At 38.3% G+C, this 25091-nt stretch overlaps 1 protein-coding gene across 3 annotated transcripts in view; it reads right to left on the minus strand.

Moving 5' to 3' along the window:
- Window positions 1-25091, minus strand: part of MYO16 (myosin XVI) — a 404375-nt gene that overhangs the window by 73362 nt on the left and 305922 nt on the right. For all 3 annotated transcript variants that reach the window (XM_052773633.1, XM_052773634.1, XM_052773632.1), the window contains exons 25-27: window positions 22223-22398; window positions 16524-16604; window positions 16080-16285 (exon numbers count right to left, since the gene is read on the minus strand). In XM_052773633.1, the coding sequence (XP_052629593.1) occupies window positions 16080-16285; window positions 16524-16604; window positions 22223-22398 (463 nt within the window). The remainder of the gene's footprint in view (window positions 1-16079; window positions 16286-16523; window positions 16605-22222; window positions 22399-25091) is intronic.

Raw genomic sequence — 25091 nt, forward strand, 5'->3', positions numbered from 1 at the left:
ACTGCAATCCAATATCTTCAGTAAGAGGACAGCTTCTAACACCAGAACTCAAATCCTTCCTGAAAGCAACTCCTTCTCTCCATGTCTTTGTTATTTAAAAAAATAGAAATCACGGATGACTGGCATGTAACTGCTTTATAAGAGTGCTAAGTAATGTAGTTTTAAGTTTTAAATATCCAAACACAGCTTATGCAAGGAAAAATAATCAGTTCTGCCAGTGTAATTCATTATGTTGCAGTTTCACTTTCTCTTTCTTTTGTTTACTACAAAGTGTTCTGTTTGGCAAGGTAAAATGACATAATTTAGTAAGATCTATTCAAAAGGTAGTGAATAAAAGGCAGCAATCAAAATTAACTTGTATCCTGTATTTCTGCTAGAAGAAATGTAAAATTTGTCATCACAAAGGAGCAAAACCAGGTTGTGCTGTCTTGCTAAATTCTGTTTTCCCTTTCTAAACTTTCTCTTTTCTTCCTTTGACAACCAGGAACAGATTGATATATTATTATGTCTGTGAAGTATGTGAAAGAGATGGACTTTGTTTGCAAAACTTGTCACTGTGCTCATAACTCAGGGTTTTTAGTTCTGTTTGTTTGGATCTGGGGAGGATGGGGAGAGTGGGTTAGTCATGGTTTGTATTTGAAAAATCTAGCAAGTGAGAGCTGAAATATCTAGAGGACCTATCTACTGAAGACAGAAACATTTTTTTTAAAGAAAAAAAACCAATGTCTGGAAAATTTTCAATAGAAACCTTATAAAAGCAGTCAGCAGCAAAGAATAGGATGGAATTTTGATTAATGTTATGTGTATATAAAGGATACATACTCATTCCACTTCCCTGTGTTATATTCCTTTTTTTCTTGAAGGAATAAACTAATTGTTTTTGAAATATGAAGAACATGGGAAATTCCAGATAATTAGAAAAGGGGAAATAGATTATTATTGTTTTCAAAAAAAGAAAAGTGATTCTGCCAATCTCTGTACAATATATGACATAACTATCTCATTATACAGCATAAATATTAACAACCAAAGCAGGTATTCAAAATTTTAGACAGAATAAATCTTTGGATGTGGAGAAGAAAAAGATGCCTTTATAAATAACAGACTACAGCAGACAAACAGACTGCATTTTGGGCTTCTTTTATAGGAGTACAAAAATATAGTATAAGAAGACTATAAGGTTCACCTTTATATGAAACACATTTTGCACTGAGGCTGCTTCATACAGACTTACAGAACTAATTCAGATTGGTGTGGAGATGAGTATGAAGTACAATTTGCCCGATAGGTTTGAAACGATAAGTAAGTATATATGGCAATGAACCAAAACTTCAGAGTACCTGCCTACCACACTAGTGTTAATTTTTTTAAATATCCTAATTGGTATCAAGCAACACAGGATTAAATGGCTAGACCTGCAGACCATTAAGAATTAAGGGAGAAAATAGAATTAAGAGTAATTTTGGGAAAACTGCAAGCAGTTTTATTCTCTCTGGATTAATCTGGTACACAGACATTTGCTGACGGAAAGAAACCTTGAAAGCGATAATGCTAAAACTGACCTTACAGCAAACTGACCAGGTATCACAGTTTTACCACAATGTTTTTATATATGCCACTGGAACCCAGAAACTTTTCAACTGGTGAAACATTCTGATTTTCTACTTCAACGATTAAAAATTCACTTCCTATACAAACAGGTATAGGGGCATACATAGCATGCTTTAACATGTCTATGGAAAAAGGAAAATATACTTAAGAGTGACAGAAATGGTATGTACCTGGGATAAAAGAGCAACATTAAGAACTGGAAAAGACACAGAAAATCCCCAGAACAAAATTTTACAGTGACTTGCACATGGGTCAGCCACTGGCCCCATGCAGAGCTCACTACAGACTTTTGAGGGAGGATCAGGGCTATGAAATCCACTGGACCAGAATACCCTTGCATACGAAGTGGCCGTTTGGGACATTTTAATTTATACTGAGTAAAAAGTAAAATACATTTCTCAGATAAAGATACTACTTTGTGATGGGTGATAGACAAATGAATTGGAAGGATTTATCTTTTTTGTTTCCTAGATTTTATGTTTTTGCATTAGGTTTTGCCACACTTAATCTTTTCTAGACATCTGAATTTCAATTTCTGGAGAGAAGAAATAACGAAGATATGTGTGTCTTAATCCTAGGATATTTATTCATGTACTTCATGTAATTAAGCAGGGGCTTCCTCATCTCAGACAATGTGGCAGCAGAATAATAAATAGAATCTAAATTATAGTTCAGCTCTTGGGATTAGTGGATTCAGCTACGCAAATAAAGAATGAATTCACAACATCTGCTGAAGATTTGCATTACAATACTTTTGCATCATCTTACTTAAAGCTGACATTCTCATTCCATCTTGATAAAGCAATGTAAAAATATATTTATTTAAGAAATTGGCAAAAATGACACATTAACTCAGAAATATGCTAGCATCAAACAGACAAGCAGCCCATTACACCAACATTTACCTCTAACTCTGTAAATGTTTACAATTACCTCCGGATAGGTAAGCCTTCTCCATAGCTAACTCCCTCTTCATGCTTGGGCACTCCACAAACATGCACACAGAGCAGTAAAATGCTTCACTGTATGCAAAATATATGGACTGTAGAACAAACTTAACTTTATCAACCTGCTAATTTGATTCTGTGTTAACACAGAGATGATGTAGTACTGGTGTGTAATGAAGCTAGTTGCACTTCTCCACAGGTGTAGCCATGTGAAAATAGGGTGTCAAAATGGAAAGTCCTCCTGCAAAACTAAAAGGTCTGAAATCACAGAAAATAAAAAGGTACGCTCTTTTTTTTAAGAGAGATCAGAATGAAGCAATGCCTGGGAGCAGGAGTCAAAAGGTGACTGAACAGACAGGTAAATTCTTGCCCTCTCCTACCACAGAGAAAAAACCTGCCCTGTGAGTCTGAGCCACATCTCACTACTTAGGAATTAGAAGACGTCTTACGCATCCCTTTCTTTAAGATCACACTACAAGACAAGAGTTTTGGTGATTGTCATGGTATTGTGCACTCTGCCTCCAGGAAACCTGCTGCTGGGCCTCACCAGCAGGCCAAGATAGAAGGTCGTCCTCCTTCAAGGGGCACAGGACACGGTCATGACTGCTGGTCTCCTGATCTGCCGGCACAACGGTGGGCATGACATTACAAGGGTGAAATTATGAGGAGGCTTTGAAATGATATTCAGAGAAGGACATGATTAGGCCCAGCTCCTGTCCCAGTGTTTGGAAGCCTGGAATCAGACGCCTGACATAACTGCAAACAGGTGGTGTGAAGCAAAGTGACTTTTGACTTTTTCTGAAAAATACACAAGGCCTTTTCAGAAACATGATCTGGTACTGAGCTGAAACACCAAAGTGGGCTTATACACTTCCCCACCAGGTCTCCTAGAGGGGTTGCTACTTCACTGGCTCATTGTTTGCCAAGAAAGCACTTTCCAGCTCATTTGGAAATATATCCAGATAGACATATATGGCAGAAGCAGAAAGCAAAGCCAGAGTAAAATGGAAAATTTGATATTAAAGGGAAACAGGATTGAATTTGATGTTCCACCTAGATGATGCTTTATTTCTTCCTTGCTTTTGTTTTTTCTCTTCTGTACAACCTTGACTTAGCCAAAGAGGAATGGAAATGCATAAAATCCTTCCCACAGTGCTCACTAGTAGCTCAGACAAGGTGTATTGGGATCATGGGGAAGGTTTTTAGGACCTTCTTAAACCATAGAGGCAAAATAGCTTCTCTGGAAGATCATCTCTCTACTCTCTTCTGTGGGAGCTTCCCTTGTGCCCTCTGAAGCCTGTGAGTAGTATCAGTCTGGGTAACAGGGATTCTCCTGGCTCTGAATTGTATAATGGTTATACAAACTGTACACAAGCAACATTTTTCAAGATAGGCTAAGGCCGTCCCCTTGGCATACTGTATCAATACTGGACCAGATTCTGCTCTCATTTACTGTGGAGTACAGCAGGAGTAATTCTGCTAAAGCTCATGATGTTAAATTAATCCCACGTTGGTCTAAGAAAAAAAGCAAAGTAAGATCCAGTGATTAGGATACATAAAAGGATTTTACATGCACACTTGCTTAGGATTTTGTGTTTGCTCTCAGATGTCACCAGTATTAACTGCCTACTATTATTCAGTCTGACTAGGAAATCTAGCTTTAGGAAGTCTCATTCCACGTTCTTCTGCTGAAGATTAAATGGTTGTAAAGAATAGCAAGATGTGGATAAGGAGAAAAAGGGTGCCATGAATGTCTGAGTTGAATGGAAAGAATTTAACAGCTGCAGAATCACAGAAAGAAAAAACAGCAGGAGGGTCACAGTCACTTTTGAGTGTGGGGCAGCTGGACTGCATTTATACAAGTCCTACGAGCAGAAAAAAAAAGCAGTTAAGAGCAACTAATTATATTTTTCTAGGCACTGAAATCACACAGTTATATTTAATTAATCAATGAATACAAAGAATTATTTTAAAACTATACAGTAAAATTAATCTATCCATGTGACAATTTGCACTTTAATTAGATAATTCAAAGTTCCTGCACGGTGCCATTAGCATAAACTAATGTGTTACATAGTTACTTCTTTAAAATGTTTATTTTAAAGATAGGCTGTTTGTATTAATTTAAGTGGTCTATTATTTTAAAAGGCATTTCCTTAAAAGGGTTTCAATGTACAAGGATTAGTGAAGAGATCAGTGGTTGATAACAATTTCTTTTAACAGGTTTACTTCTATGGCAGGCATTTAACTCAACTTCTTACTACCATATATAAATCTATGTCCATTATCTTTGTCATTCTGTGGTGTCAGCAAATTATGAAGTACTCAATTATTTTCATTGAAACATCAAGTTTCTGAAATCATTTAATGTAATTAGCTGCTTGTTATAGGCACACAGAACTCAGCTTGTGAGATATGGGTCAAGAACTTTCAATATTCTTATTCATACACAAATATAATTTTATCTGTTTTTATAATCCAGGCTTTTAGATGGAATCCAGTACTGTGATAGGTATTTTAGTACTCTGTGAGAACATTTCTCCATGTTTAGAAACAGCACAAGCTTTTAAATTCTCAGATGTAAAATATGCATAGATATTATAAGGATATCATAGAGTAACAGGGATATTTAGTGATTTAATAAATGTTTAGTTAACCCTGAGGGATAAGAGAAGTCAAATGCTAGTGGAAACTGAATGTCAGTCCAGAGGTACCAAGGGTGGCACTTAACTCTGGAAATGAAATAAACATTTTAAAATTTCACAGATCCTTCCTTAAGTTAAAATAAGGAAAACCACTGGAACTGCTGAAAAAGTTCAGCCAGAATTATGGTTGTATGTGCCCAATAGATTTATCATTGCCTAAGAAAACGAACATATAGCTAGGAAAAAAAGAGGTGGAAGAAAAAAGGCAGAAAAATACCCTGCATACACCTAGTAGTGGAGGGAGAACAATACCTTGAGATTCTCTTTGAAACAGCCTGAAAGCCAGGACATTCTCTCTTGCACAAAACAACAAACTCCCTGTAAGAAGCTCCGCTGACTAAGTTTTATACATTCTATACTAAATGTAATATAAATAATGCTGGAAGATTGTTCAGATTGCACACCAAACGTTTAGAAGTTAGGAACTGCCAGACTTAAAACTGACCATGCCACCTTTATTTCCCTGTATCTATTTTATTACCTAATTACATCCCCCAGCTCAAGGGACCCCTTTTCATGTCAGTCCTGCAGAACTCTAAGTACAGGACAGACATGAATAATTCAACTGACTTCAGCGGAATGACATAATAGTTTACACCCATTTATAATCGCTTTAGCAACTGAGGGTTGCATTACAAAACTCAGAAGATGCCAAGCAAACAATGCTGATGCTTATTTTTGCCTTCTAAATATAAAGCTAGATGTCTGACCAGCCACTGAAAACTCCAGTCAAAAAAGAAACTTTATTTTCTCTTATACTCATTTGTGTGCTGTCAGTAAGCCCCAGAAACACCAGCAGCTTTATCATTCTCACAGTCTAACACTGTGACATGTAACATAAGGACTGGTATTTTGCATGTACAATACTACTAATTCTGTGGGCTAGAGAACTGATGATACCATGGTAAAACTTCAAAAGCTGCTTCTGTTTCAACTCCAAAATGTTGTTCTCTGATTTTGTTGGAGCCTTTTACAAACCAATTCTGTCCCTTGCCGTAGATGGGAGCTAGACTGAGGCTGTGAAATACCTGCAAAAATGGATAAACCTAAAATAAGTCAATTGAATCACATCCTGAAAGTGACCTTTTTTCTCTATACACTATAAATTAAGTCCAGGATTATTAGGTGAGTCACCATAGCCATCTGAAGTTACCTAGTCCATTTCTTGCCTTTTGAGTATTAAAGAGGACCTGAGGGAAAAATAGAGAAAACAAGCTAAACAGCTACAAAGAAACAACCCCAAAGGGGGTAGAACAGAGTAGTCTATCTACACTTAAAGAGTATGTGTAACATACAGAGCTATTCAGTTTGTTCATAAAATGAACAGGCCAAATACTATCACTACACTATCACATTGTACAAATACATTTCAAATGGCCTATAGCCTCTAAGATGGTCCCAAATACCTACCTACACCTAGGCAACTCCCCAGGTGACGTACAACAATTCTAATACACGTGGCTTGCCAGGGAGAATGCCAGTGCACTCCGGGTTCTGGTCATCTCTTACAGTATAATCAATTCCCTATCAGCAAGCTTTTACAAGGGATTAGTAATTTAGAATAGTTCTGAGACTGCTGTAAATGATTCCAAACTGGGCCCCACTATCAGAAAGATTGACAAAGGAAATTAAAAAAAACAAGCTGCACGAAGAAGAAGAGGGGACATTTAGAGTGATGGCATTCGTCTTCCCAAGTAACTGTTAGGCGTGATGGAGCCCTGCTTTCCTGGAAATGGCTAAACACCTGCCTGCTGATGGGAAGTAGAGAATGAATTCTTTATTTTTCATCACTTGCACACACAGATTTGCTTTCCCTATTAAACTGTCTTTAGGTCAACCCACAAGTTTTGTAACTTTTGCCTGTCCAATTCTCTCCCCCACCCCACTGCAGAGGAATGAGTGAGCGGTTGTGTGGGGCTGAGCTGCCCACTGGGGTTAACCCACAACACTTCTTTATAGAATGTGATGATTACACTGTCATTTTAAAAATCATGGTTTTAAACTTTGTAGATGACCTTCATTCTTCACAGGAAATTAAGTCATTACCAAGTTTATGAATTTGGGTTTAAGGTGCCCAAAAAACTGATGACTTCAAAATACTTCATTTATTCACCTTTTCTTGCATTCTAAAAGAAAGACAAATAAAAATGACTACCCTCAATCAGAAATATCACTTCCAGCTCTAGGTCTGAAGCAACAAATTACACAACAGCGAGATTGCCTTTTGGTATAAATTGGTATCATTACATCTACTTTAATGGAATATTGCTTGTTAACACCAGTCAGATTACGTCTTGCTCTCCTTGCAAAGATTTAAGGTATCATGGCACATATCAATGCAGTGCTGTAGGAGAAGACTGATGACATTATTGTAGAGTAGACAATAAAGCTGAAAGGGCCAGTGTGATGACCTATCACTTTGTGATCTACTCAGTGTATCATTCTCACTAATGCCCTGCCTACCTTGCTCATGAGACTCTGAAATGTTTTGCTGCACTTTTTGAATTCACAAATGATGTAAGATATTCTAAATTCCCTGCTTTCAAGAGGAAAAAAAGGAGAGAGGAAAGACAGAGAAAAAAAAATGAACACAAAAGCTTCTGGGCAAGGGGAGTTCAGATATGCAATGATGAGTCCCACAGAAGAGTCACAAACATAAACAACACATCTGTGCAATACAGTATCAGCTAATAGTACAAATTTGATCAAAAGATTACAATAGTTATTCATAATGGCGCTATGACATTATTTGACAAAGCAATGATATTGGCATGAACATAAACTTTCCTGAGAAAAAAAGGTATCTCTTGAGAATGATCTCCAAGCAAAGTCAATTGTCTGGATGAGTTAGGAACAATTCAGTGCTCTGAAGACATTTTTGATCTGAAGTCCACTACTAGAGCATTTCAGTATCAATGAACACTGTCCTGAGTAGAACTGCAGATTTCAGGATCTGCAGTTAAGTGTAACTTCTAAAAAGAGTTTCATCTAAGAAGAACTTCATACTGCAATCAGAGGAAGACCTGTAATTAGAACAGGCTTCAAACATATTTGTTTCAGTCTCCTTGCTACGATTACCATAAGAATCCATTATCATTGTGTTCCATATCTTCCTTCCTACTATTTCCTATTAAAATGGTTGTTTTGCCATCTTTTTAAGTTACTTTAAAACAAAAATTCATCAGAATATTAACTCTTTTTAACATTCTATTTTCAAAACATTAAAATCTTAAGAGATTCTTTAATTGACTCAATACAGCTTACGTGTTGTAATTTTAACACGCTATGTTCATACAGGAGAATAGGGTTAGCCAATGAAAAGGAGGGAGAAGGAGAAGAGGAGGAAGAGGAGGAGGAGGAGGAGGAAGGGGAAGAAGAGGAAGAGGAGGAAGAGGAAGAAGACGAAGATGAAAAAGACGATGGTCTGATACTGTACCTCCAAATCTGCACTTGACGCTGTCTTACCAGTTAGCACAAACAACTACTTATAATCTAAGCTGCATGTCTGCATATGCATAGGTAAAACTAAAGATTAGACTGATGCAATTTAAGCCATTTTTAAAGAGAATTGGAAATCGTAAATTGTAACTTTGTATTGACTTATCTATTCTTGCAACGACACTGTAAGAGATGTCTCTACGTACAGCCTTCATGTTCTCCACTGTATGAAATTTTCTCTGCTGTTCCTTGAGCAGCAACAGAAGGCAGGATAGGAGCTCCACGACAGAAAACACAAGACTGAGTTGAAAGAGTTAAACCTGGAAAAGATAGTCTAGAAACCTGAGAGACAGTAATGAAATTCCAAGAAACACTCAAAAAGTGCAGAAATAAAGACAAGGAATAGCACACTAGCAGACAATTATTTGGGCTTTCTGAACAACTTATTTTTTTCTCATAGAAATCCTGCAATTCTCATCAGCTAAGTGAAAGGCTTAATTTGCTTCAGTTCACGTAATGCACAGAGGTTGTCCTGAGGTCCAACAGCCCTGAAGGTTTGCCACAAACTGGCAGAGAAGGCTAACACAGATGTCTTATTTCAGGACCTGTGCAACTGGACGCTGAAGTCTCCATTGCTAAGCAGTGTCCCAGACACAAGAAATATGTGTGCCATGTGAACCTCAATCTCTAAGGCCATAGTCCATAAATTCTTCCTTGACCATGGAAACTAAAACACAAGCAGAGCAAAGCACTGGGTACAGTTCAGCAACTTGGTGAACCACATTAAGAAGAAAAAGAGAGGAAAAATTAATTTTCATTTCTCATCCAATTTACAAACACTAATGGTAAAGGAGTGTTTGTAGAGGAGGATGGTACCAAAATAAAATTGTTCAGGATGAATAAAAGAGAGCATCTTACTGCCTCATTTTTACCTGGACACACCTGAACAGCTGTATTCTTGTACTTCACTGAGCAAGAAATATAAGCTCACCTCATTACTCTAGATGGGTCCTTGACGACTATCACTGTTATTAAAAATTTATATTCCAAATGGCTTTTACATGTCTTCCTTGAGCACCAAGTGAGGTGAATGACACGAAAGTCAGCCAGGATCTATTTTATTAATTGATGCAAAGAGATTAGGTTCTAGATATTAAGCTTGTACAACCAGGCTCTGTCTATGCCCCAGAGAGTTTCTGAGCCCTACTGTTCTACACTGGTAACAAAGCACACACTGATACTTAACCTTTTTGCCATTGTACCGAATACCAAACCCAACAAATTACTACATACCTACTAAAGTGCTTTTTGTGTATCTTGGGTGAAATTATCCTCATTTTAAATAAGATATCAAAATGCTAAAAACTGGAAAGAAACAGCGATCTGCAGATAGTTCCTAATTCCATGGTTATTTTGCTGTTTTCTTTCTTCCAGGAAAAGGATATTTGAGGATACTTTACCTATGCATACAATTTAGGCTGCAAATTGGAAACTTTGAACTCTTCACAACATTGTTTGTGCCACTGCCTTGACTTCAAAGCAAAGCTAGAATTTCAAAATCTAGCCCACTGAGAACAATTCTGAAGATATTAATGCAAAATATACGGGCAAACTTTTCCAGGAGTCTAAAACACATGTTACACAAGGCTATTTTAAAGATAAGGTAAGAACTGATTTCTGTCTCTCTACTCAAAGAGCTTTAGAAATTGACCCAGCACTGCAGGCAAATTCAGCAGAAACACTGCAGCTGGAGTTGGCAAATCCACTGAAATCACATATATAATTTCAAAATTATATTGGTGCTGCCTGTTTTTACAGCATTTAGTAGCATCTGACCTTATTAATTCCCATTTTTATTATATATTCATTGACAGTAACTGTCACAGCTTCCACTTAAGAACCAGAATTTCCACAAGATTTCTCTTCTGATCAGCGAACTTTGGTGATTGAGGGGATCACCTAGCAGCTGTCAACTTTCACTTTGATAATACAGAAGCAGAACCAGTAAATCCAAAAAGGACAGCAACAGAAATAATGTGTAAGCTTTGTAGCCCAGGAAGAAGTGCTCTTGTGAAATATGACCTCTCCTTAGCTACTGTCTTTCTTTAGCCATCGTAAGAGTTCAAACATGACTCATAAATATATGCTAGTGACCAGTCATATTAATCCCTAATTAGCTATTAATAGAAATTTATTCAAATTAATCCAATTAAGAAAGCAATGGTACTGTCTGTATTACTGAGAGAATACCCAGGTTTTCTGATATTCTATCCCTTCACCACAAAGGCCCCTAATTCAAACATTCTGTCTTTTTTATTAGCCAGACAAAACAAGGTTTTTAATTTTTTCATTCATTAATTTTTTTAACTCTGACCACATTACCTATATGATAAAGAAGACCCTAAAAGTAAATGCTCCAAACTGCAGGCAGGGTGAAGGAGGGTAGCAATTCAGTGTCTTTTGGGAATTCAAGTTGGGATCCAGGCTACAAATTCTCTTTGATTTTGCACAGTGCTTTCAGACCTACCATTAATATCATTTACTTCTCAAGCCAGGTAAGCCCAGGAGAACTGCATAGTACATTCAGCTCTAGAAAAACAAGATTTCCTTGCATCATTACTATAAACCACTTTGCAGCTGAGCTAAGCCAAGCTGTGAACCACACAGCTGCATTCACTGAAACTCAGCCCACCAGAAAGACTCCAAGACACAAACTGAAGGTGAAAATCTGTCCTGGTTTCAGCTGGATAGAGTTAATTGTCTTCCTAGTAGCTGGTACGGTGCTATGTTTTGAGTTCAGCATGAGAGGAATGTTGATAACACTGATGTTTTCAGCTGTTGCTAAGCAGTGTTTAGTCTAAAGTCAAGGATTTTTCAGCTTCTCATGCCCAGCCAGTGAGAGAGCTGGAGGGGCACAAGAAGTTGGGACGGGACACAGCCAGGGCAGCTGACCCAAACTGGCCAACGGGGTATTCCATACCATGTGATGTCCCATCTAGTATAGGAACTGGGGGGGGGTGGGGGCAGGGGGATCGCCGCTCAGAGATTAACTGGGCATTGATCGGCAGGTGGTGTGCAATTGCACTGCACATCATTTGTATATTCCAATCCTTTTATTATTACTGCTGTCATTTTATTAGTGTTATCATTATTAGTTTCTTCTTTTCTGTTCTGTTAAACCATTCTTATCTCAACCCACGAGTTTTACTTCTTTTCCCGATTTTCTCCCCCATCCTACTGGATGGGGGTGAAGTGAGTGAGCGGCTGCGTGGTGCTTAGTTGCTGGCTGGGGTTAAACCATGACAAAATCTTAGTTATGGGTAAACCTCCCACAGGCACGCATCTGGGGATATATTTTGCTACCTCTAAGTCCTGTCATTCTTGGATTGACAGTTCATAGGGTCACACTTAACAACCATAGCAGGTTATGTTGTTTTTTACATCTGCAGGCCTATTTTTTCCCCTTTGGGGCCACATGGTCAAATTGTTCACTAGCATGACTCAAATGGGGAGGAAACCCTCCTCTTCAAAAGAGAAAACCTACATGAAAATCAAGAGTCCTTACTAGTATTTAGTATTTACAAACAAGGACACAGCAGAGCATGACAGAATAAAGCAAAAATGACTTGTATTTCTATTTCTTATAAACATACAAGAAAAAATGAAGGTGTAGGCAAATTTCATTATTCTCATTAAGAGATGGAAACTGTCTACTTTTTCTTTCTCGTTCTGTGTTTTTCTGTTGTCAGCTGTCTCCCCAGAGTAATGGGGAGTAATTCCTTTGCCCCTTGGGGCAAGCCATGGGGAGGCTATACTTTTTCAGCCCAGTAAGAGCACTTGGTAAGAACATTCACTTGTTTACAGCTTCCTACGGTGAATAACGAAGAATTCCTTCATCTCTCCCTGTGTTTTGTTTCCTGATTTTTCTGCCCCCTGCACCTTAGCATAATCAGAATAATATTAAACAGATACACTTATTCCCTACTAAAAAAAAAAAAAAAAAAAAGATGAAAAGGTAAAATAAAAGAACATCATCCTCATTCACTGTGACAGAGCTGTATTTTATCCCTGGGCTTCTGAGTATGATGGCTCCTTCCAGATATGAAAATACCACAGAAAGCAGAGGCTGTATCAGTTGGCACATGTTTCTGTACTGGAAGGTAATAAGCAAGCCTTCATTGTCTTTCAGATCCTACTCCTGCTCATGATCGTTCCTTAATTATAAGGTTTTAACTAAGCCTCTAACTATCCATCTCTATCTAGAGCAATAGTTTTTCTGTTTGTTTTTTTTTTTTCTTCTTGGTTCCAGGATAGCTCAGAATGGAGTCTCTTCATATACACACCAGTATCATTGTGGCCTGTTGTGATCACTATTTGTCATAATTGACATTTTATATTTTACCTGTTTGTATGGTATGTGTATTGGTTTGGGATTGAGGGACCCTAAGTAAAATTCAAGCTGATGTCATTTTTTCTCTCTTTTGCAGCTTGAAGAATAATAACCAGTACCTCAGAAAGATAGGTTCAGACTCTTGTGTAGCATCCTGACTGTTCTGCAAGAAGCAGCTCTTGGAAAGCCATCACACTCAGTAGCTCAGTGCCTGTGCTCAAAATCTGCCTGAATGCATACCAGTGCAACCACTGCTGCCCACCTAGGGGCTGGAAATCATAGACCATTCTGAACCATGCAAAAGAAGCAGAAAAGCCACAACGAAGGAAAAATAATTGCAGAAATAGAGAAGATGCTATTTTCCCAAGTATTAGAACACTAGAAATACCAGTTTGATGCCAAAGGAAATAAAAAATTGGAAGATGAGAAAGTCTATCAACTTCAGGTTTATAAGCACGTATGGAAATCTCACAAAATCATTTCTCATTCCAATCAATGAATAGCAGGACAAGACCAGAGTTAGGCTGAACAGCCAAAAAAGCAAATCCAGTTTACAAGAACATAGCGAGAACTGATTATCCTGTTTCCAAAACCATCCTGTCCAGTCACTGAGGCAATACAGGGATGTAGTACAAGTGACAGGTTTTTAGACGACTTTTGAAAAGGTAGCTCATAATCTCTGAATTCAATAATCCTTTACTCTTTATCTGTAGTCTGTTGGCTAAAAAATACAGCATTAAGGATAGATGGCACTTTTCAACTAGAATCCAATACTATCATTTCTGCTTTAAAATTTCATACTTTTTAGGCAGTAACAGAAGAAATAGCTACACGCTTACACTATTTGAAATGAAAAGAATTATCCACATACAGTGAATGTGAATATGAAGGTTAACTGGTCATGGTGAGTAAAGTGAAGAATTTGCACATTCTGCTGTTCAAAGTAAGATAAGCTTTGGCCTGTGTGACAGGAATGGCTACTGTAAAAAGCCTTATAATGCTAATGGTTTCTTTCAGTACTGCTAGGCCAAGAGCTTGCTCTCTGTTCCTATTTGTACATAGATCGAAAAATCATTAGTGTCAAGAGATGTACGCAGAGTGATTATTGCTAACTTCTGAGTAGGTTCAACATATATTCACAGGTAATATTATAGAATGGACTTCATTTCCAGTGACACCATGCTAGCCCCACCACTGTTTAATTCATTTTATGTGTAATAACAAAATTATTAGGACCTGGTGCAAATAGGTAAAAGGACAGGGGCTCAGGTGCAAGGAACCTATAAAGATAATTTATTGTGGAGGAAAAGGGATAAAGATGGACAGTAACAAAACTAGAACACTTTAAAGTAATAGCATGAATATTGCTGGCATCATGTTGTTGGGTTTTGTTGCTATTCTGTTTTCCTATCATTACTGCAAATAAACATTTATTGTGAGGCACCAGATGTCCTCTAGACTTTTAGGTAAAAATTTGTCTTTGGGATGTACTTGAAGGAGTGGAAGAAAAAGATTTAAATTGTATTTGAATCTTCAAACATTCTTTTAGTAATATTTTTAAATAAAGTTTCTCCAAAAAAGACAACGTGCCAGACTCATGCCTATACTGTTAGAGTGAACATGCATGGTACCTTTCTCTGGCACTGAGGCCAACTGAATAAAATGACCTTTGCACATGTGGTTACTCTCTTTTATCCTCCAAAAGAGAGTAGCTACCTCCACGCTGCCCACCAGGAGTGGTCCCAGGCCTGTGCTAACCCCCAACCTGTACCTGGGAATTGCAGTGACAAAAGCTAGGTGGCGAGGACCAAATCCCTGCCAGGAACCACTGTGAGGATTTAACAGTAGAAAAGATTGTGTGTTTATGCTCATGTAATAGTCCCTTGAAGTGTTGAATTCAGTAGTATAGAAACGGCTATTTAGAGATTGCCCCTACCACTTCTGACCACGAAAGCAGCCTGCTTTTCCAAATCTCCCATTATCTGCATCTTCTCCTCAACCTGCCTGCTCTTCTGGATTCATGCTGCAGCATGAATATTGTGCTAGGATAGAGATGGCTTACCTTTGAAACACGTGGGATTATAAACTCCTATACTCCTGCACTTTTTGAATATTTACAGAATTGCCAGAGAGAATATGATCCTGTCCAAGCAATAATTTAACATCCACAACTTTTTCAAGAAGGCGACTGAAAGTTTAGATGTATGTAAGCAGCTGGTATTCCCATGCTGGTTTGCAGGAGATAATACATAGGCCAGATCATGACTGCTCGATGTATCCGTCAAGGAGTAGAACATGCAGAGAGAGGAACGTGTGTTGAGTGCATGAGGCTGCTAACCGAACATCTCTTGGACAAGAAGGTGCTCTGTCTTTGCTGAAGCATTTAAGAATGTAAGCGAGCCAAAACCCTAAAACTGAACTGGGGATGGGGAAAAAGAGTTTTCCTTCAGCCAGAAGCGGTGATGCATATCCTTTTGCCTTTTCGCATTAATTCAAAATTTCATTCATTTCTAACAACAATAATAAAAATGGAATTGTGGTATGAGCATTAATAACTAATCACCATACAGAAACAAATTCTAGCATATGAAATACAAATACTGAGCCATGACACCTACACCGATAAACTTGAAAATTTAAGACTATTTCTCCTTCTGCTTTTTAATTACCCGGAGACAACATGCAATATTTGTATTTTATAAATTGTATAAATACCACGAATTATAAAAATATAACTATTTTATGAAGTTGCATTTTTTAAATTGAATACATTTTGCTGATGATCTTTACAAATATATTTCCACAAAGTTCATGATTCCTTCAATTAAAAAATAACAAGCCTACACCCCTTGCTGAAGACATAATTTTTCTCTGAAGAAAGTCTGAAAGACTCATCAGCAAAACAACACTGCAAGCACTACCAGAACATGACAGAAAGCTTTGTACCATAGCTAAGAAAAGGTTTTTATGAAACTTGAAAGAATTTACCTTGACAAGAAGTCTGTGAAAGAGAGACGTATTGGATATCCATGTCGTATGATTTTGACCATGTCTAGGACACCAATATACTGCAGTTGAGCAGACACATAAAAATTGTCAAAAGTATCTGGCAACTTGGAGTTATTAGGCTTTATACAATGAACAGAATGTGGCGTGCAGTTCTGCAGCTTCCCAATAATATCTGAGAGTGATTTCTGTGGGAAAAAAAATCAGTTATCAATTATTATTGTGCAGCAAAGGAAACTCCTCAGCACATACGCTCTTCCTAACTTTTTAACATCATTTTCTCAAACAGCTTGACCTGGCCATGCAAGTGGCTTTCTCAAGCATATGATTTTTCTTTCTTCCATTACAATCTGTAGAGACTAATCCTGCCTTTAAAATGTTGGGGGGTTTTTTTGGTAAATTTCTGCCCAGGAGATGTTCACTAACCCTGAGCTGTATTGCCACGGTGGTTGGGCCACCTCGTTCCAGTCTCTGAAGAAATGAGGATGTTCCTTTCTTTTTCAGTAGCTGTTGGGGAGAAAAGCACACACACAAGAACTTTAACTCAAGATGGGCAGTAAACCTTCATTTTCATTGTTACACAATTGACTAAGAAAGGCAAACATTTATACAAAGTTTGTCACAGACAATGATTTGAGTTTCAGAAAGAATTGGGAAAGTGGATAAATATCCTCAAGTATCTGCAGAGCCATGACTGGCAAGCAAGTTTAGATTTCAAAAGCAGCTGTATACTGTTGGAAAGATAAAATACCTTTTCCAAATAACTGGGCAAAGCAATTTGACCTGGAACTCTATTGCAGAAGCAGGACTTGTGCAGTTAGTATCCCATACAATCTGCCTATAAGTAGCATAATTCTGTAACTCTCTGAAAAGGTTCCTTATGTCTTTGGCAGATGCTTAAGTGAGTAAATGGAAGCACAGATCATTAAAAAAACCTTGAAGGCAAAACAATAGTATTAGTATTAAAAAAACCCTTCTTTCTTCTTCCTACACACGTGAATGCAGTTAACCTGGTTTTCTTTCTTTTTTAACCCGTTTTCACCCATTATAGACATAAATTATCAGTAACTTCATGGCTCATTAGAACCAATGTTATCCTATACATCAGGGTTGGGGGAAAAATTTATTTTTTACTGTTCTACTTCCTATCTTAGAGACTAAAATGGCAATAATCATCCTAAAAGTGGCCCCAGAAATTAGGGGGTTTATTAAACTTTCTACAGGAAGGCTGGCAAAATTACTGTATTCCAGGATTTGGCCAAGCTCTAGATTCAAACCTCTGTATCAATGACAGCCTTTTCACCTCTGACTTTTCCACTGCCCTTCTCCAGTCCACTTATCCCCTAAAACTCCCCTTCTATCAAGTCAGCATGTTCTGGCCTACTCCTGTCTTCTTCCAGTTGCATCAAAAAAGTGTATGTTTCCTCAGCTGGGCCCACTCAAGCCAAATTCCATTGAAAATATTGCAATGCAAGCGATTCTCTACTCCCTATGCTAAACTTTGGAGCTCTTTTTTATTTCAAATCTCACTTACTAGGATGCAGTAAGATTTTAAAGGCAAATTCATCCCCAACTTCAAAACAGGAAAGTAAAAGATCTGCTTGCTCCAGGACTTCTCATAAAAAGAACCATTAGCATGCCAATGACACTTCTCAGTTAAAGTTTACAAAATGATTGAGGAATATAACCAAAATAGTTTTCTCCACTTGACAGATAATGCACTCACACCCCTTCCTCCCAAAAGATTAAGCCACTAGTTCAAGACCAGTTCCTGAGTTAATGGAAGAGCCAGGAACAACGCTTTGGATGCTAAAGTTCCTGCCTGCTGTCCTGTGTTGCACACTTCTTCCCATGGGAAAGAAGTGTTTGGTTCAGAATGAGGGAGAGAAAACAAACAAAAAAAGGCAAAGACAAAAAATTAATTTAATTAAAACTCTCCAAGCTTGGACATCTTTAGCTATGGGCTAAGGAACAAGACTACATCACTGAACCTGTACTTCTCTGTTACCCTCTAATATACAGCTTTACTTTGGAAAATCCTGTACCTCTGATCTACAGAAAACAACCCAACCATATATGTAAATTTGTTATCTCTGTTAAGAAGCTAGAACGTTCTCCTAAAAAATCTCTCTTTACCAGCAGAGTATTTTAAAGCTTTAACCAGAAGACATACCAAAAGCTTTGCAATAGATGAGTTCTTCAACTAACAGACAATGAAGCAAAGTGTTCATAAAGAGAAACAACGTAAAGTCAATGGAAAGGAAAGCTTCCTGTTAGTGATGTGCATTCATGTGACTAGACTTCTGCTGTATGAACTCGGAAACCCACTGATTCTTCCAAAGGAAGCAAGGGGAAGGCAACAGGGCCAAAGTATGCATTAGGAAAAGATTACAGAAAAATAAGGGAGCAAGAGCTGATGTGAGGAAAAGAGAGTTGTGAGAGTATCAGTGAAGATATATTCTATTTTATGTGAAAAGGGGACACAGTCTTCGTAAGTCACAGAGACTTGAGCTGACATCGCCAAATTCCTATGACTCCTTATGTGCTCCAAAATTCTGGCCAGCTATTAGGTTTGCTCATGTCTATCTTAAGATGGATGCACTGTTTTCTTGGACCCTACTACAAGTAGAGTGGTGTATTGGTTTTGTGTGGCAAGGTTTTGGTAGCGGGGGGGGTTACAGGGGTGGCTTCTGTAAGAAGCTGCTGGAAGCTTCCCCTGTGTTCGAGAGAGCCCATACCAGCCGGCTCTAAGACGGACCCGCCGCCGGCCAAGGCCGAGCCAATCAGTGATAGTGGTAACGCCTCTGTGATAACATTTTTAAGAAGGAAAAAAAGTTGGGACGGGGGTATTCGGCAGCCGGAGAGAGGAGTGAGAACATGTAAGAGAAACAACCCTGCGGACACCAAGGTCAGTGCAGAAGGAGGGGGAGGAGATGCTCCAGGCGCCGGAGCAGAGATTCCCCTGCAGCCCGTGGTGAAGACCATGGTGAGGCAGGCTGTCCCCCTGCAGTCCATGGAGGTACACGGTGGAGCAGATATCCACCTGCAGCCCGTGGAAGACCCCACGCTGGAGCAGGTGGGTTCCCGAAGGAGGCTGCGACCCCATGGGAACCCCGCGCTGGAGCAGGCTCCTGGCAGGACCTGCGGATCTGTGGAGAGAGGAGCCCACGGAGCAGGTTTTCTGGCAGGACTTGTGACCCCGTGGGGGGCCCATGCTGGAGCAGTCTGTGCCTGAAGGACTGCACACCGTGGAAAGGACCCATGCTGGAGCAGTTCGTGAAGAACTGCAGCCCGTGGGAAGGACCCACGTTGGAGAAGTTCGTGGAGGACTGTCTCCCGTGGGTGGGACCCCACGCTGGAGCAGGGGAAGAGTGCGATGAGTCCTCCCCCTGAGGAGGATGAAGCGGCAGAAAATAACGTGTGATGAACTGACCGTAAACCCCATCCCCGTCCCCCTGTGCCGCTGGGGGGTTGGTAGAGAATCCGGGAGTGAAGTTGTGCCCGGGAAGAAGGGAGGGGTGGAGGGAAGGTGTTCTGAGATTTGGTTTTATTTCTCATTACCCTACTCCGGTTGATTTGTAATAAATCAAGTTAATTTTCCCCAAACTGAGTCTGTTTTGCCCGTGACGGTAATTGGTGAGTGATCTCTCCTATCCTTATCTCGACCCACAAGCTCTTTGTTATATTTTCTCTCCCCTGTCCAGCTGAGAAGGAGGGGGAGTGATAGAACGGCTCTGGTGGGCACGTGGTGTCCAGCCAGGGTCAACCCATCACAAGTGGGGAGTTCAAAGAGGTAGACCATCCTTACCTTTGACAACACGCTCAAAATCAAGGAAAGAGTCACTTATGGAAAGGTAAACAGGTAGATACATGGCCATACGCAGAAAAATCTGTAATTATGTAACCTAGCAAGTAGCTAGGACTGCAGATGACAAGCTGAAAGGGGAGAGAAATCACAACAAACTCCTATCTGACCTCTGAAAGTGTCTACTTCGCTGGGTATGGTGGAGTCTAGATGACTACCCATACACAGCAACATGAATACCTTCCATTTTGTGTTTCTCTCTGCCTACAGAATGATGTATGTTACAATTCAGATTTCAGATATAAAAGTAATGCCAGTCTCTTGTTGGCAAGTCTTGCCTTAATGTCCCTCTTCCTCCCCCTCCCCCTTTCTTTTTTTTTTCCCTCTTTATCCCCTTTACCCTCAGCATAAACTCCAATAAAAATGCAGTGGTTAAGATTTTCCAACCTGTAGTCATTTTAATTGTAAGAAGAAAATGCCACTTACATTGCATTTCCAATTACAGTAACAAAACAACAAAACCAGCATTATTCCAGCCCATCACAGTGGATTTTCAAGGCTATGCTGGAGAAGTGAAGAAATTATTTGGGACAGCGCAGTTATAGATTTGGGCTTGATCCACAGAAAAATTTAAGCACTTACCTACTTCCAGCTCCTGCATCAGGTGCCTATTCCAAAATAACAAGTGTCGCTTTTTTGCCACTGGAACAGCTTAGATACCTGAAGTTCTGCATCTGTCGTGCAGGGCAGCACAGTACCTTGCTCAAATTAGGCAAGCTTAGTATCTACAAACTTAAGTGGTATTCTGTCTCACCTGCACAGCTCTTCTCAAAGCCCACCTTTGAGAAGCCAAGCCATCCTTGCCTCTGTGGGCAGATGAAGGATGAAGTTCTTCCCACCTTCCACCTAATACCTGAAAGTTTAGAGCATTTTCACTGAATCTGGAATTTCTGACTTAATTTATCACGATTCCCAAAGGAATTTGAATATGTCTTCTCTCTCTCAAGAAAGTAACTCCAGTTTAAAAGCTATTCTGGACTGGTCAAAAACCTCATAGTTTCAGAGAACCCAGCTGTGTGGTATTTCCCCCTGGCTTGATAAGGCTTCTAACTTAGACGTGCTTTTCATACTTCCTTCCATGTAAGGGACTAGGATCTTTTTCACAGCCTTAGGAAGCTTCCTCTAGGAAGCTGTTGTTATAGTGGAAAGGCACCTAAAGGCACCTTGTGAGGCCTCAGCTGTTTGCTAAATATAGCCTTAAACCAACACCATTCACTTCACCTTTAGTTTTTCCACTGAGATTACTGACAAGAACAGTAGACAGGAATTATGCTACTATCAGCAGGGGTGCTATAAGGAAAGTCCCATTGTTATTCTATGGATGTACTTGCATAAAGCCTTCCACAATGACACATGAGAGCAGGCTCCTTAATACCATGACAGAATCAATTTTATGCAGCTGTAAGCCAAAAATAGCCGTAAGATTCAAGAAGCCTGGCGAGGCAGCTGATGTATTGTGAGAACTGCTCGTTTCTTTTCTACAAGAAGGAGGAATTCCAAAGCTCTGTCAAGAACGGACTCAGCAAATCATGTTACTCCTCCTCAAAAGAGAGATGTTCCATGTGACATGAACAATTAATTTTCTGATAGCCTCCAAAGTCCCCCCTTCCCTTTTTTTTTTTTTAAACTTTTTTCACTGGCATAGCTAGCAGAAGAAGACACAAGTTCAGAAATGGGGAGAGTTTGATTTGATTTCAAATCAACTGGGAAAATTTACGTGCAAGTGACCATTTAACATAACAATGTTTACCAAAATGTACAGAGTTGATCTTCATACAAAACTACACAAACTATCTTTTGCAAACCAGAAATCTTCTCAGGTTAACACAATAAAGACACTGAGGTTTTATTTTTGCTCTTCCTATGTCTTAATTTACTTAACTATTCATCATAAAGTCAGCCAAGGAGACAAAACAAAGAAGTGTTCCTATACAGCCAAAAACCAGTAATATTGCATCCACTGCTAAGCCCTGGAACCACGAAATCATGGAATGATTCAGGCTTGAAGGGACCTCATCATCTGGCCTAACCTGCTGCTCAGAGAGTCCAAGAAAGAGGCTCTTGAACCAGCATTATTGGTGTTAGTAAATTATAACCTGTTAATTCTCACTACCGCTTTAGTGTTGATATTAAGTACTAAATAATTTTAATAGTTTAATGACTACAGAGAATGAAGCAGAGAACAAGGAGCTTTCAGAAATGACAAAGTAACAGAAAAATCTTCAAGAAGCAAAGAACAGAAAGAGTCTTAAATTCTTACCTTGCTGAGCTCAAAGTATTTCTTTGCTTCTCCACTTGCACAGGCTACTGATGGTTTTTTACTCAGCAAAGCTGCTTTACACCCATGGATTTTAAGGGAATGATATGGAGGAACAAGTGATCCAGTTTGTGTCAGCTTGGATTGAAACAATTGATTGATGACTACATTTTCACTGGCTGGGAAAAAAAGAAGAAATCAATGTATGAAGATAAAACACAAGTTAGAAAATTATATATATTGTATTTGGGAGTAAAAAGACATACAGTAGGAGACAGAATTAAGTAAGTAAACTTAAAACAAGCAGACAAACCAATGAACTATTATATTATGTTAGTTATCAAAGCACATTCAATATCTAAGGATGTCAGCCATCAGTAACACTATTTTTAAACATATTCAGGTCCTGTGCTGAACAAACAGGGCAGAAAACAAAACCTTTCAGACTGTGATCTGTCTAAACTTAACTACTTATGTGATAATCACCCCTGAATTTTGTTCCATTACAGACTCCCAATTTATCCATCTATTAAAGCTATAAAAAAGATGCATTCTGCACGACATTTACCTAGCATGTAGTATTTAGAAATGATCAAGGCACTTGACAGAAAGAAATTATAGACACTCACTGCACCAAAGAAAAAGAATTACATAAAACACAATATGGGAAGGGATTAATAAAAAAAGACAAGGTGACGGGCAGAACTGTGGCGAGCTGGGTTCACATTGCTCTACATCAAGACCACACTCACAAACATTTACAGGAAAAAGACAACACCATACATATGTTTGATGCACTGGCGATAATTAGTACAAAACAGATACACTTCCAAGAGGTTTTTTAAAAAATAAAAATCTGAGTTTTAAGACAAATAGGATACTTTATACTAATTTCAGTCAAATTATCCTTTATGAGATTATGGTCGTGGGCTTTTTAAGATGAACATGGTAATTACATGCTGCTTGTACTGCCACAGCACCTATAAGCATTAAAAACCTGTTGTGTGATACATCCTTAACCATCCTTAATTTTTATTACTTTTTTTTTAGGAACTAACAAACTGGCATTATGATCACACCCATCAGGTGAATAAAACAACCAAAAAACCAGAAAGATGAATGGGATAAGCATCATGAATAATATCATTAAGTTTAGCACAGCAGGTAGAAATCTTCAGTTTGCTCTTTATTAGCTGTCTAAAGGTATACTTCTAGATGCTTAAATGCAACAGATTTGTCTCCCTTTTTCTGTGGAGATTACTATTCCTTACTTAACAGGAGTAAGAAAATAGTAAAGCAGATACTTGAAACAATTTCAGCACAATCAGCGGACATAGTAAACCTCCATATTTTTAAAGTATGGATAAATGTAGTAAGTAGCATTAGGAAAGGCATTAAAATTATGTCCTTCAAATTAAAACAGATAAAACCTATGTCAATGGTCTCTCCTGATTTATTTGTTGGACAGGTATGTTCCACATTCTTACACATATATGCAAATTACTTTAATGTTCTTAGCATAATTAAAAGTTTTGATTAAGGAAACTAAATTCAATGAAATCAAAGGAAGCATGTACTTAAAGTATATTACAGAACTTATGAAACTGACCTTAAAGGAAGTATGTCAGTGACAATCAATAGGTTTTAAGCCTAAGTCACTTGAAAAAGGAGGAACATAGCCCTTAAATGACTGACATGCTTGTAAATATTCTGCCTTCAGAATTTTTCCATTAATTATAATTGTTATTATTATTACTTCTTAATTATACATACACTCACTTTCAGCATATCAAACATTTTACATCCAATCCAATCCTCCATTCTTCCCTTTTAACAGTTGCATAGGTGATTACACAAAATTTTTGCACAATGAAAGTGCAAAAAGGAGACTATGTGAGAGAATGGAACAATGCTCTCTCTTGTAGAACATACTGGAAGTTGCCATACCTTCTTATACTCTTCGGCAGATTATCATGTAAATTCCAAGTAGTGAGAACTGAAATGTCTCTAGAACTATAATCAATAGGATTATATACAAAATCAATTCTTCCATTTCTTTCTTCATCCTTAATGTACACTGTTTGCCCTTAAAATGCATCAATTATTTTACTAGGGAATTTAGCTAATTTCACAGTAAAATTGCTAAAAACCAATACATTGTAACAGCAGGGCTGATTTGGAATACAAATGAGCTCCAAAAGACCTCTATTTCTATGGAAGGAAATATAAGTATATAATATATTAAGTGAAAGACTCTGCAGTGGTTGGAGAAAAGACAAACATCTCAGGATACACTGACATTTCCCCAAGGAAAATGTTTTTTCTTCACAGAAAGGGTAAATGATAGAGGTTTTTAGTAATCTAATTATGAATCATTAATTAATAAACTGGGATACATTATTATTAGTTGTAATTATACAACATGCACATGGAAAGGTATTTAATTTTGTACTTCAATGGACATTTGTTTCTATTCACTGAAAAACATAAGAACGCCCACAAGTTCCTGCTTTTAGAAAGGTAGTCAAGCAGTGAAGTGCATCCCACTGCAGTCTCTATGATTTTGGGAGCCTTATTTCTTTTCCCTATTTTCTGGGGTTTATTTCTGTTTAATTCATACTCAACAACTTCTTTAAGTCATACTCATCTATCACACTATACCTTCTTGTTCTTTCCATCACACCACATGATGAAGATGCTTTATGTTCATGAATTCCAAAAGCTTTCTAAATTAGATCAAATTTCAAACAACGTGTACATACTTCAAAAAGATGAGGGTGACTTTTTTATGTGGAAATAAAATATATACCAATTTCTCTTAAAACTAAAATGAAAATTAAAGTCAAGTCATAATATCTTGATTTGCAACAAC

This window comes from Harpia harpyja, chromosome 22 (genome assembly GCF_026419915.1).
Source record: "Harpia harpyja isolate bHarHar1 chromosome 22, bHarHar1 primary haplotype, whole genome shotgun sequence".
NCBI classification, from domain to species: domain Eukaryota; kingdom Metazoa; phylum Chordata; class Aves; order Accipitriformes; family Accipitridae; genus Harpia; species Harpia harpyja.